This window comes from Anneissia japonica, unplaced genomic scaffold (assembly GCF_011630105.1).
Source record: "Anneissia japonica isolate Jap-2015-1 unplaced genomic scaffold, ASM1163010v1 scaffold724_len3256291_cov202, whole genome shotgun sequence".
In the NCBI taxonomy this organism is placed as follows: domain Eukaryota; kingdom Metazoa; phylum Echinodermata; class Crinoidea; order Comatulida; family Comatulidae; genus Anneissia; species Anneissia japonica.
Window position 1 is genome coordinate 765,745 of NW_022744966.1, and position 12,803 is coordinate 778,547.

Sequence of the window (12,803 nt, forward strand, 5' to 3'; positions counted from 1 at the left end):
TTTATCATGTAGGTAGATAGAAATTCTTTATTTGTCATACAATTCTACTATTGGAAATTAATAATTATACACAGTCCTACTTAATAAACAAAAATATATTTTATAATTTTATCTTACTTTATTGTGTACACTAGCCATTTTATTTCGCTTTGAGTTTATTTATGTTTAACAATTAATAGTTGTAATTTAAAAGTTTTTAACGTTTTAAAACGATTTTATTACTGTAGATGTATAATATAAACAAGATAGAAAACTACAAATATATAGGCCTACATATAAAATATAAATTCAAGTGTCATATGATAAGTTATGGAATATAAAATCATTTTAATTCCTTAATTATTTTTTTCGCCTAATGCATTTTATTATCCGTGGTACTGGTCTGCATTTAATAGTCAACAAAAATGTTGTAAATATAAACAGCTTTCCATTTATTTTATGTCCATGTCTACTGCTCATAAACCACACACTACTATACACTATAAACTAATAAACGGAATGATATGAAATATTCAAATAATTTTAAGATTTGACAAGAGCCAAACCTTAGCATTACGACACACCTATTGATATTGCTGTCGTCTTCGGCCAGTGTTATTCCAGATGCTATCTACTAATCCAAATACTATTAAAACAGTAAGTTGCTATCACAACCAATAATCCTATTGATATATATTTATCAATTTGCTGAAATTAGAAGTTTTCAAAATGATGGATAAATGCAGCACCATCAAACTTATTCATTTCCGAACAAGCGCTGTCCACTCCATTGGTCATTCCGGGTGGCCCACAACTAAACACACCGACTTTTGACACCTGTAAAATAATGTAAAAATTATACGCACTTGCAAATAAACAATACTAATATTTTCTATGAGAAAAAGTGTTTTGTACATATTGAATTGGTGTTGTTTAGGCGTTAACGTGACTTATATTTCTTACCTCAGGGTGTTCATCCTGTAGTGCATTGAAGAATGATGGCAGGTCTGGACGACCAAAATGAGTAGTTGATTGCAAACCAGTGAAAAGTGATCGATTTGCTATCTTCTGGAAGTGTCTTTCGCAGATGTACTACGGAATAAATTAATATATTAAGTTAAATAAATTTACCTACTTCTAAACATTATTGAAAAATATTTAACCATAGTTCAGATTGTAGACACAGCTCAGCGGTAAGGCAACTACAGCTATTATTTTCTTAACATTGGTGGTTTTAGCACTCGTCACCCAGGGTTTGGGTTGGTAGGACTGTCTTTTCAGATAAGGAATTAAAAACCAGTGTACACATCTGGCTTGTTTGCATTTTATAGAACCAAGTGTACCTTTCAGAAGAGTAGAAGGTTACCCGATGAATGATGTGAACATGAAACTGAAAGCGCCTCTCTATACGGTGGCTAGGTAGTCACAGACCTGGCAATAGGCATCTTCCCGACACCTACATTTATCACAATGTGAAATCTCCCTAATATTAGAACAGTTTACATTATCTCCGTTACTATTGACATTTATCACGATGTGAAATCTCCCTATTAGAACAGTTTACATTATCTCCGTTACTATTGACATTTATCAAAATGTGAAATCTCCCTAATATTAGAACAGTTTACATTATCTCTGTTACTTTTGACATTTATCACGATGTGAAATCTCCCTAATATTAGAACAGTTTACATTATCTCCGTTACTTTTGACATTTATCACGATGTGAAATCTCCCTAATATTAGAACAGTTTACATTATCTCTGTTACTTTTGACATTTTTAAATATACGTAGAAGTTTTACTACACAAATAAGTGTTAGTTATGTCATTTTGGTGAGTGTTTTTTGACATATTCTTTGTAATCAGTACATCTTATGGATTGCATTCTTAATCAAATAAATAAATTGACAATATATTTAATAAACGGATTGAACAAAGGATTGTAATACTGTATGCCCAAATAGACAAAAGCTCAGACTGTAATAAAATGTAGCGTTATAATAAGCGTTCTTTTAATGGAGTATGCTCAATAGTACAAAGTAGAAAAATAATGAAATTAAATAAAATCGGGGTCGCAGAATAATAATCCCCCTTTGGGTTCACGGGGAGAGGTTTTTATGGCTTAATAATTGCCCGAAATTGTGCTTTAAGTCCACAATATTGGGGATTGTCAACTAAAATAACATTGTATGAATAGACAAATTATTATTTTGGTGTAAGATGTAGATTTCTTACCAGCATTGTGGTTCGTAGATCAAATTTCTGGTAGAACTGTGTGATAAATATATGAGTGCTGACAAGATCTGTAGTATCCTTTTCTTCCACTTCTCGAATGATGTCACATAGCCATTCATAATGTTTCTGAGTCCGTGTAATCCAGATGAAATATACCTTATAAAGATTTAATGTATATATTATTAGCAATTAAAAAAAACATGTTCATAATGAACGAACAACGACGACGATGACAACGACGACGACACAAAACTCAGTAGAGAGCACTCCCAAAATATGTTACTAATTTCTCTACTTCAACCACCACCACTACCACCCTTCTATCCACTCCTGTTCAAATATGCACAGTACCTCGCCCGAACAATTTTTCTTTCAAAGAATTTCCACTTTTCATATGTTTTTAGGAACTCTCTTTAAGGATGGCTATTTTCAGATTTTGTAATCAATTTCACCAAAATTCAATATCAGCCTAATTTTCACTACACATGTTACGTTTTGAACACAGAATTCAAACAACATATAGTATTGAAACATTTTATTTTCAACTAGGGATTGTAAAAAAAATGTGACAACCCACTTATTTTTCTACCACCACTTACTGAAAAATACACTAACCAGCCAACTGGTGTAGTATTATTTGTATGTCTGCCAATTCCTTTCTTCTCCCAGTTAATCACACATTAACATTTGACTTTTATAGTCGACAAAATAAATAAATGCCAGGTATTGGTGTTGAAATGGAAATATTATGCAAATAGACAATGGTTCATATCGTCACATGTTTAAATATAAAGATGCATTAAAATATTCCCAATAAGTTCCCAAAAACTAAAGTTAGTAGATTTACAACGCTGTACACATTTATTGTAATAGTACTAATTTGAATATTCATCACACTGTTGTTGTTAGCTGCCTATGGTAAACTTATTCTTTAAATTGTCCTCATATTCACACCCTCCTTTGGATTGTGACAAAAATTTAAAAACTTTTATTAAAACATATATTCTGCCAATTATCATTTTTATCCATTGGTCCATTTCGAGATATTCAGGTCTGGGTCCTAATGTGATCGCTAGGTAAGGCCTAGCTTGGCTAGGGCTAGATGTAAAAATTAGATTTTCCTAGCTTACCTAGGCACATCGGTACCCTTCTTGCAGTATAACTTGGGATAGTTCTATGCACGTACATCAATTGTGGAATTATTCGTAAAAATATGATAAAAGCAGCATAAGCCAAGATTGTAGGCCTGTTTTCGGCCTTGACTACAATGGTTAACACATAGCTAAAATACAGTTTGTGCCTTAACAACGGGTGCGCGTACCATTTCCATGAAGAGACACAAACTTCACTCTACGTGTAAACAACATATGCTGTGTTTATTCTGATCGTTTTCACAAACAGACACAAACTTTTCACGCTAATTAACAGGTTGATTAAAGTTAAGAAACAATAAATAAATTACACATTTGGATTGTTTAATGCTTTATCTTTTAAACATATGTAAAAAGATATTCAAAATTCTGTTATCTTGATAGTGAAATTTACGGATTTGTGAAGTAGTCCCCTTCAAACGCATTTTTCTAAAAACGTAAAAATTGAAGTTTGTGTCTCTTCGTGAAAACGGTGACGATATGTCGCACACAAAAAAAAAACACAACGTGACACACACGCGCAGATACAAACTCACACGACTGAAAATATATATCTCCTATAATAATAATAACAATAATAATTATTATAATAATAATAAATCATTAAACTGTATGCCATTTTGAGGCACCTGTTTATAAATTTATAAAGTTTACGTTGTTTGTAGGTTGAGTTTGACCGACTACTCAAGATTCAATTAGGCCTATTTAATGCTACTTTAACCAATGAGGGCAATTATTTACAGTCACATAATAACAATCAAAATGTTAACATTTAAATAAGAAACGCCATCTTCTTAAGCAAGTTACATTAAATAAAGCAGCCTTAATGTCGTAAGTAAATCAATGAATAAATGAACACCCCGCGCAATTAAGTTAGTTTGACATTAATATAAGAGTAATAAATTTTACCATGAAGTTGATTTTTCGTTCACAATCGCCGGAAAACGGTGTATACATAACTTAAAACAATAAGGTTGCGTTTTATGATGGTTCAAAGAGTAGGCGATATTTTTTTTTTGTACAGATAATTGTATTATCTGTATCATAATATTAGTTAGTGAAATTTGGTAACAATTTAAAATTTGTATGGAAACTTATATGACATAAATCTATTGAAATTCACTATCAAGCCTGTACATGTTTTTTTTTATATAATAGACTGAGGTTACTAACAAGATATGACTCTAAAAGAAGGTCAAGGAAGGGTAATTTTTGTTTTATTGCTCTTCTATAGTGAATGTAATTGATGTGTTTGTCACGGCTCAAATCCAATCGTTTTTCTTTATTTCAATTTCTGAACTGGACTCCCTTTCTTTTGGTTTTATTTTTAATTCATCCATTTTTGTGCAATTGGGCTGTTTTTTAGTGCTTTACAAGTATATCGTCATTACCATTACCATAATTTAAAAAATCGAAACAAATATTGTCGACAAAGTTGGTAATAAGGGGCAGCAGTAAACGATTTTAACCAAGGAGGTTCATGGTGTACCATGAAAAATTGTAAGCTAGGATGGGTCCCAATAAAGAACCCTTTGAGACACCATCTATTTGGTTATAAAATTCGTTCAAAAAGAAATGTTTTTTAGAAGTTAAAGAACACAAAAAGCTTCTTCAAGGTCATCTTAGATAGGTTAAATAAGGTCAAAATGTAGTCTATAGCTAAATGAAATGGATTCGTTTATTGAGATGTTAATTAATAAGCTTTCGACATCGTATGATAATACCCCCTCACTTAATCATCCATTGAGCCAAATCCCCGTCCCACACATTTCATCTTTTTAACCTTGTCGGCCCCCTTAGATACTCCACAAAACAAATCCATACAGCTGGACAAAAACTTTTCTTTTCTGTTGTAAAATATCAAGTAGGCCCATATATTATCATGAAACATCGGACACTCACCTTTTTGCAAGGGAACCTGGCATTAGTGTTGGCTCTATTCACAATATCTTTCAAGATTGATGCAAACGGTGTCACGCCAATTCCACCACCAACAAGTACCGATACTTCAAACTGGTACCAGTCTTGATGGCCTTCACCATAGGGTCCATCCAGGTACAACTGTAATAATAGAACATGAAAAAAAAAATCATGCACAAATAGGAATTTCCCGCTTTATAGACGTAAGAGCACATACATAGGTGAATTTTATTAACAAAATTTCCGACCAGTATTTTTGGTTTGTTAATAAACGTATTTGTATCTGTACACTGTATTTGTTTTGATTTACTTTATTTATATATATTAAATACACGCATATTCTATGCAATATGACGGACAAGGTTGTTTACTTCTTGCTACATTCTCCATAGAGTGGATCATGTGGTCTTTACAACGTGGTCTTTCTCCTCGATGTTCTTCGCGCTTGATCATGTCAGGGCTTGACTGACTGAAACGGTTTGGACGTTGTTGTTAATGTTGTTAATGACGACGTGGGTAAATATATTTGAATATAATTAAAATTGCATTCACTTCGTGATGACTGAATATCGTATAAAAGTACAGGCTTTTAGGCCTAGAAGAATTTTTTTTTTTTCATGGTTAATGGTTGTATTTAGCATGAAAATTCCATGTTGAGGCGTAGGCCTGGATAAATTGTCAAGTGTGGTCTTTCAAATGACGTGACTAGCGTCATAGAGTAAAAGAATACATATATTCCAGCCATAATATCACTTTTATTTAAAAAGTTACACAAAGATTTAATAATTCATTTAATGACTGATGGAAAGTGCTACTTTACCAAGTCAAATACATTTAATAAAAAAAGCAGACTTAACAGTTATTTACAAACGTCAAACTTCGTGGTTCAATCTTCTTGAGTCATAACACAATTTCTTCAACCAGGAGTGGTGGCTGACCACCACTCCAAAATTCTGGTGAGAACTCTGTACACACATACATATATACATATGCATATGTTTGACAATAGGTATTTTTTGGTCACCAATAAGTATACAGTCAATTTTTTCAACTAATTTTGAATGACGAAAACCAAATAACATAAAATTGCATTTACTAACGTTAATAGAAAGTTTGTTAACATACCTTTGGATAAGGATGCTCTCGAACTGTATTTGGATCATACGTATGACGAATATTGGTTGTCCATGGTCCAACAGCTCGAATGTGAAGAGACAGATGATCTTCGTGTGGAGCAGATGTTAAGGTAAACGGATGGTATTCGCCGCTTCCAAGTGTTTTGCAGGCAATGCGCACCCATTGACCAGATTTGTACTCAAAATTAGTTGGTCGTTTAAACACCAACCCTGTAACATCTGCATGCAATAAAATGGAACCCATTATGTGAATGTAATATGGTGTAGTGTAAACTGTATTTGTTGTTAATGATGTTTTTCAAAATCTTGTATTTAACTTCGATGACAGTTAAAACAATTTACTTTAACTTAATCCTATTAATGTAATAATAATAATTATTATTGTTGTTGTTTTTATTATTATTACTATTATTATTATTATTATTATTATTATTATTATTATTACTGTCATTAAAGTTGTTCTTATGAATTATAATGTTATTATTAAAGTAAGTACATCAGGATTATTGTTTTGTGTATCGTATCCTGGGCACATAAGGTCAACAGTTGGTTTTCAACTGAGTTAAACATATAAAATTAAATAAATAAACTTGTACCATACCATATACCAACTCTATATTATGTTTAAAAAAAAATAAATCAAATATTTTTAATTCTGCCTATTTTTAACCCTTATATAATTAATTCCAGCTTTCCATACTACTACATACCAGAAGGTAGTAATTCGGCTTTAAAAACAGAGATCTCCGCTTTCTTGCGACTGATGCTAACCAGTTTGTCAAGAGTAAACAGGATAGCAGGGCCAAGAAAGAAGAACCAAAAGAAAGGAGGCTGCACCAATCGTCCACTTCCATGGAGCACCATTAATATGTAGAATATGATATACGTGTTGTGCGTCAGCCAGAACAAATTGAAGACATTTCGGCGAGCATACTGAGTTGCAAATACATAAATCACACAGGCCAGAAGTACCAGCAGAACACCAGTAAAACCTGTGGATAATAATAATATAATATTTATTCGGCATAAAAGAACAATTTAGCCAGGATGCGAGAATAGGCAAAAGCCCAAAAAATCAATATACTCGCTCCATAGAAAACAAAATAAAAATAACAAATTTAAACTTAGATACTAAAAATTTAAATTGAAATTAGTTAATTAATACATTGAAAGAAGATGTTTTGTAAGAGCAGACTTAGATAATGAAATTGATTGATAATTTTCAATTTCTATTGGTAATTGTTCTCATAGTCCTGGGAATATAACAAAAACAGAATTAAGAAAAGTATTAGACTTTGCATTCCAATGTATAAGTCTACCCTTACATCTTTGACTACTATTTACATACTGAGAAAATGAAGGAGGACAAAAACCTTTTAAAATCTTAAAACCTAGTACAAGTTTCTGAACTTTAAATGCATCTTTGATAGATAAAATATTAAGAGACTTTAGTCTATACAAATATGATGTCTCCCAAGAACCTTCCTTTCTAAACATTATTATTCTTGTCGCTCTTCTTTGAATACTTTCGATTCGTTTCAAATGTGAATTTTCAACTGGTGCCCACATAGAAGCACAATATACTATAATCGGTAGTAGTAAAGCTTTATACAGGTTTAACATAGCAACCCAAAACATACACTTACTGGATCGGATTATAAATCCAAGAAGCTTTCTGGCTTTACAACACACATAATTAATTTGTGTATGACATGATAACTTACTATTACATAAACACCAAGAAATTTGAATTCATTTACACGAGGAACAACTTCTGTTCCAATAAAATAATCACTTTGGTTAGTATTCTTACATCAAAAAAAAAATCTATCAGAAATACCAATTATAAGAGTGTACCTGTATTAAAAACAGACATCTAGCAACTAGCATGACAACAAATTTACAAGTATCATTATCATCATTTTCTTTACCCCTACAATTATGGTATATCTATAGTTAAGCTCCACCCAAACTTTAAGTAAAACAAAGAAATTATTTATCCATAAGCTATATGACTACATAACAACCATTTTAACCACCTCGGTAATATAATATTCGATGGAACAATTGTTATTATAATTTCATCAATGTTACTAATGGAGTGAGGCAGGGTCTATGTCTTCAATTCTGTATAATGTATATATCGATGATTTAACAGATGCTAACACCCGAGAACAACTTGCAATTTTTTTCGCAGTTGTTTTCAAATGTACTGAGTATTCGGTACATTTCCACGTCAGGTAGGGCAAAATTACACCTATACATGTTTCTCCTGACGCAAATCCAGTTATTGTCTATTATTCCATCATGGCAATAACAATTACTATCAAATGTTATCATTGTTTTGAACTAAAGGCCTAATTAGTTACTAAATAACAGACTTTATTTATCCTGATTAAGTAGATTGCAATTAGGATATGTATATAAAGACGTAATATAATGCACCTTATAAGTCGAAGTTTTCCTTTGAGTGGATATCTAAAATTCTCTATATATTACGTACCTGTAATGGTTTGCCAACACCAGTAATGAAACTTGGGGAGGACATGTGATCTATGGAAGAAATCTCTAAAGAGGCAAGTGAGATCATTTGGAGGTTGACTAGAGATGTGGTAAAAATTGATGCCATGTCCAATAGTGTGCATCACTGAAAAACAAAACATAAAATATGTTTTACCATGCCATATACCGTGATATAATCTTGATATCATCGTTGTTTATATTATCATTGTTATCATCATTGTTGTAATCATCATCATTACTGTCATCGTCGTTTTCTGGTTTTGACACCCCAATAGTCGGTTGTGTGAACACTGGATGACGCCACACCATTTATCTGATTGACGCTGGCAGTCTATATGCAAATGCTCTTTCTAGATGATCGTCGCAAACACTGGACGATGCCACATCATTTTTCTGATTGACGCTGGCAGTCTATATGCAAATGCTCTTTCTAGATGATCGTCGCAAACACTGGACGATGCCACATCATTTATCTGATTGACGCTGGCAGTCTATATGCAAATGCTCTTTCTAGATGATCGTCGCTAACACTGGACGATGCCACATCATTTATCTGATTGACGCTGGCAGTCTATATGCAAATGCTCTTTCTAGATGATCGTCGCAAACACTGGACGATGCCACATCATTTTTCTGATTGACGCTGGCAGTCTATATGCAAATGCTCTTTCTAGATGATCGTCGCAAACACTGGACGATGCCACATCATTTTTCTGATTGACGCTGGCAGTCTATATGCTCTTTCTAGATTTCCGTTGCGAACGCCTCGTTGCGTTGTAGTGTCTGTGGAATCACGCATTGCCGACGCAAAGTGTGCCAGGTTGTTTGTATGAACTTGGATAGGATTTGTAAAATTTTGAAGGATTTTTTTTGTCGCAAATGATTGACAGTTTAGCACTCATGACAATAATGCAATATAAAATATTTTCGAACATTCCCAGTAAATCCAAAATAGATTATGCAATGTTTTAAAAACTATCATAATAAGATTAACAAGTAAAGATGCTTTTTGTTGTATTACTCACCTGAAAAAAATAATGCATACAATGCTATGATTTTATGCATTGCCAAAGCGGAATCAAATGGAATGAAACGATGCAGAAACGTCTCCCTAAGCTTGGTTATTAAGTTACGACACATAGTGACAAGTAGAGAAGAAAATGTAAACATCATGGCACTTGCAGCTCCACGAGTGACTGTGACACCATAACCAGCAATACGACGCAAACCAGCAAATTCACGTTCAATCGAATAATCTAATCGAAATAATAACAATATCTTCAGTACCCTATCACTATATTAAATATTTCATTAAATGTACCAATAAATCATAATCGGCCTTGTAATGTTATTATTCATGCTATATAATTATTTCATTCTTAAAGTTTTACTAGCAATCCAAATATATATTATCTTATGTTTATTATTTGGACTTTCATGTATATGTCATTACATTTTACTTTTTTTAATTACTTTTATCAAAAAATACTACTTTATATTAGTATAAAACATTCATTTTGTTCTTTCTTTAAAAAAAAAACCCCCATTTATAATGGTGTTTATTGTTGAAAAAGCAGAACTACTACAATTGTCTCACATTAGATTTAAACAAAAACAATATAAATAGTTCAATACATCTGGCAAGTTTTATATTATGTAATTACAGTAACTATATTTTGATGGTTCAGATTTTGACGAATAATGTGGTAGCCCACAAAATGGGAAAATTTATTAAAGATACATAATACCTGTCTCTTATACACATCTATATATATATTACATATTTTTGTGCAATATCAATTTTCTAATTTTTAGCATATAATTTATAACTTTATAATGCTTTAAAACTTTGTTAACTTTGTTAATTTGACTTTTAAGTATAAATGGACTATAACTTAACACAACTCTGTGAGGTTCACAAAGTTCCAATTTCATAACTGAATATAACATGTTGATTGTTATTTTATTACAAACAAATGAATACAGATTAAATTAATTAGCACTCAAGTAATAGTGGATTTATTTCAATATACAGCAAGTCTTCATAGACAATAAAACTTACAGTAAGCACGTTCTGCAAATATTCCACCCAAAACCAACGTGTATAGAACAAACCAAAATATTTTCAGTCTCTCATTTTCAATGAAGCGCTTAATACGTCCGAATAACTTCTCAGATTGGGTGTTGGGATAATTTTGTTTTACCGTGTCAATCTCTACCGTTCTTGTCTGGCGACGTTTGATTCCTCCTTTAACACCACCACTGGTGGCATGGGAAGCAGTGCTGCTATCTGCATTTCCCTTTCTGTCAAGCAAATTAAGCAAATATAAAATAATGCTAGGCTATTTATTTTCAAAATACTGTATAAATGCTGGATTACCAGGTCATGTACAGGCTGAAAAGACAAGTTACAAGCAAGCATACAGAGTTGTCGAAACCTATTAATAATAATAATAATAATAACGATTTTTAAAGCGCAAACATCACCACCAAAAATAGGTGCACAAGGCGCAGTGTCAAAACAGCAGGAAGAGAATGACAGTTCATGAAAATATGTAAAAATATATACACTTACGCATATGCTTTAATAATGGTCTTACGAGCTCGTTGTGGAGCGTTCTCCCGACGAATAACTGTTCCACGCGGAGCAGACTTTACATCTGGTTGAACATTCTTAATATCTTGACCTTGAATCTGTAAAGCAGCATTGCTGAGTTCTTCTTTATGTTCACCCATCAAAATATTGAAATCCTGAAGGCTAAGTTCATTTTTACTTTCAAATCCTGCAGATTTGAACATTGTTTGCACAACCTCTTCCAATTGAGTTGGTTCCAAATCAGCACTTACTACTTCCATCATAGATCTGTAAACACAATTAAATGTGTGCATATTTTTTACAAAATAATAACAATAATAAACAATAACAAAAACAACAATAAACAAACCCTCACCCTATGTGCTATATCTATGTAGGCATACTGAAAAAATAACAGCATTTATGTACATTGTAGCCTTTTTCCCAATATATTGAAAAATCCTTTTAAAAAATCAAAAATTCTCATTCTTATTAGCAATAAATTCGTGGACAAATGCATGTAGAATTGTCATTTCTAGAATACTAATTTCTTTTTTATATTTTATTATTATACCTATTGACCGCTACTTTGGCCCACGTTCAGCTTGGTCTAGCCAAACGAGGCCTAGCAGCCTTGCGTTGCAAACCCATCAACTGGACGTTCCGCTCGAGTTAGCTTGGCCTCTGGTGGCGGGAAAATACTTGAAACATTCTAAAACCTGCATCTTACTTCCGACCAAATTTGATAAGGACCGAGATACATGACTCTAACCCTAGCATAGTCAATGCGTGAAAATTTGATGTAAATCAGTCCAGTAGTTTTTGACACCCCAAAGTAGGCACACACAGAGACGCACCCCTATTGCAACACCCTTCACCTCTCCTTCCCAAACTTCAGGCTGGGGTTTCAAACCTTCGCTGTGCATTTCGCTTGTGTCCTTAAGCAAGGCATTTTATCTACATTGCTTCAGTATACCCAACTGTAACCTGTGGTGGACCAGCATCCCTTAAAACTGGGGATAAGTTCCAGCCCTATGAGCCCTGTTGCTCGGAAAGGATTTACTTACGTATTCTTAAAACTGCATTCTTTAATAATATATATAATATATATAATACATATACATATATATACATATATATACATACATATATATATATACATACATATATACATACATATATACAACATACATATATACAATACACACATACATACACATATACATATATACACATATACATATATACATACATATATATACATATATATATATATATACAA

General features: G+C 32.5%; 1 protein-coding gene across 5 annotated transcripts in view; it reads right to left on the bottom strand.

The window, feature by feature from the left end:
- LOC117119778 (dual oxidase 2-like) overlaps positions 1-12,803 on the bottom strand; it is a 69,760-nt gene continuing 56,957 nt past the window's right edge. For all 5 annotated transcript variants that reach the window (XM_033264686.1, XM_033264685.1, XM_033264683.1 and 2 more), the window contains 10 exons: positions 11,522-11,809; positions 11,009-11,250; positions 9,972-10,202; positions 8,927-9,070; positions 7,134-7,415; positions 6,413-6,642; positions 5,270-5,428; positions 2,217-2,372; positions 943-1,071; positions 1-816 (listed from right to left, as the gene is read on the bottom strand). In XM_033264686.1, the coding sequence (XP_033120577.1) occupies positions 694-816; positions 943-1,071; positions 2,217-2,372; positions 5,270-5,428; positions 6,413-6,642; positions 7,134-7,415; positions 8,927-9,070; positions 9,972-10,202; positions 11,009-11,250; positions 11,522-11,809 (1,984 nt within the window). In that variant the 3' untranslated portion in view covers positions 1-693. The remainder of the gene's footprint in view (positions 817-942; positions 1,072-2,216; positions 2,373-5,269; positions 5,429-6,412; positions 6,643-7,133; positions 7,416-8,926; positions 9,071-9,971; positions 10,203-11,008; positions 11,251-11,521; positions 11,810-12,803) is intronic.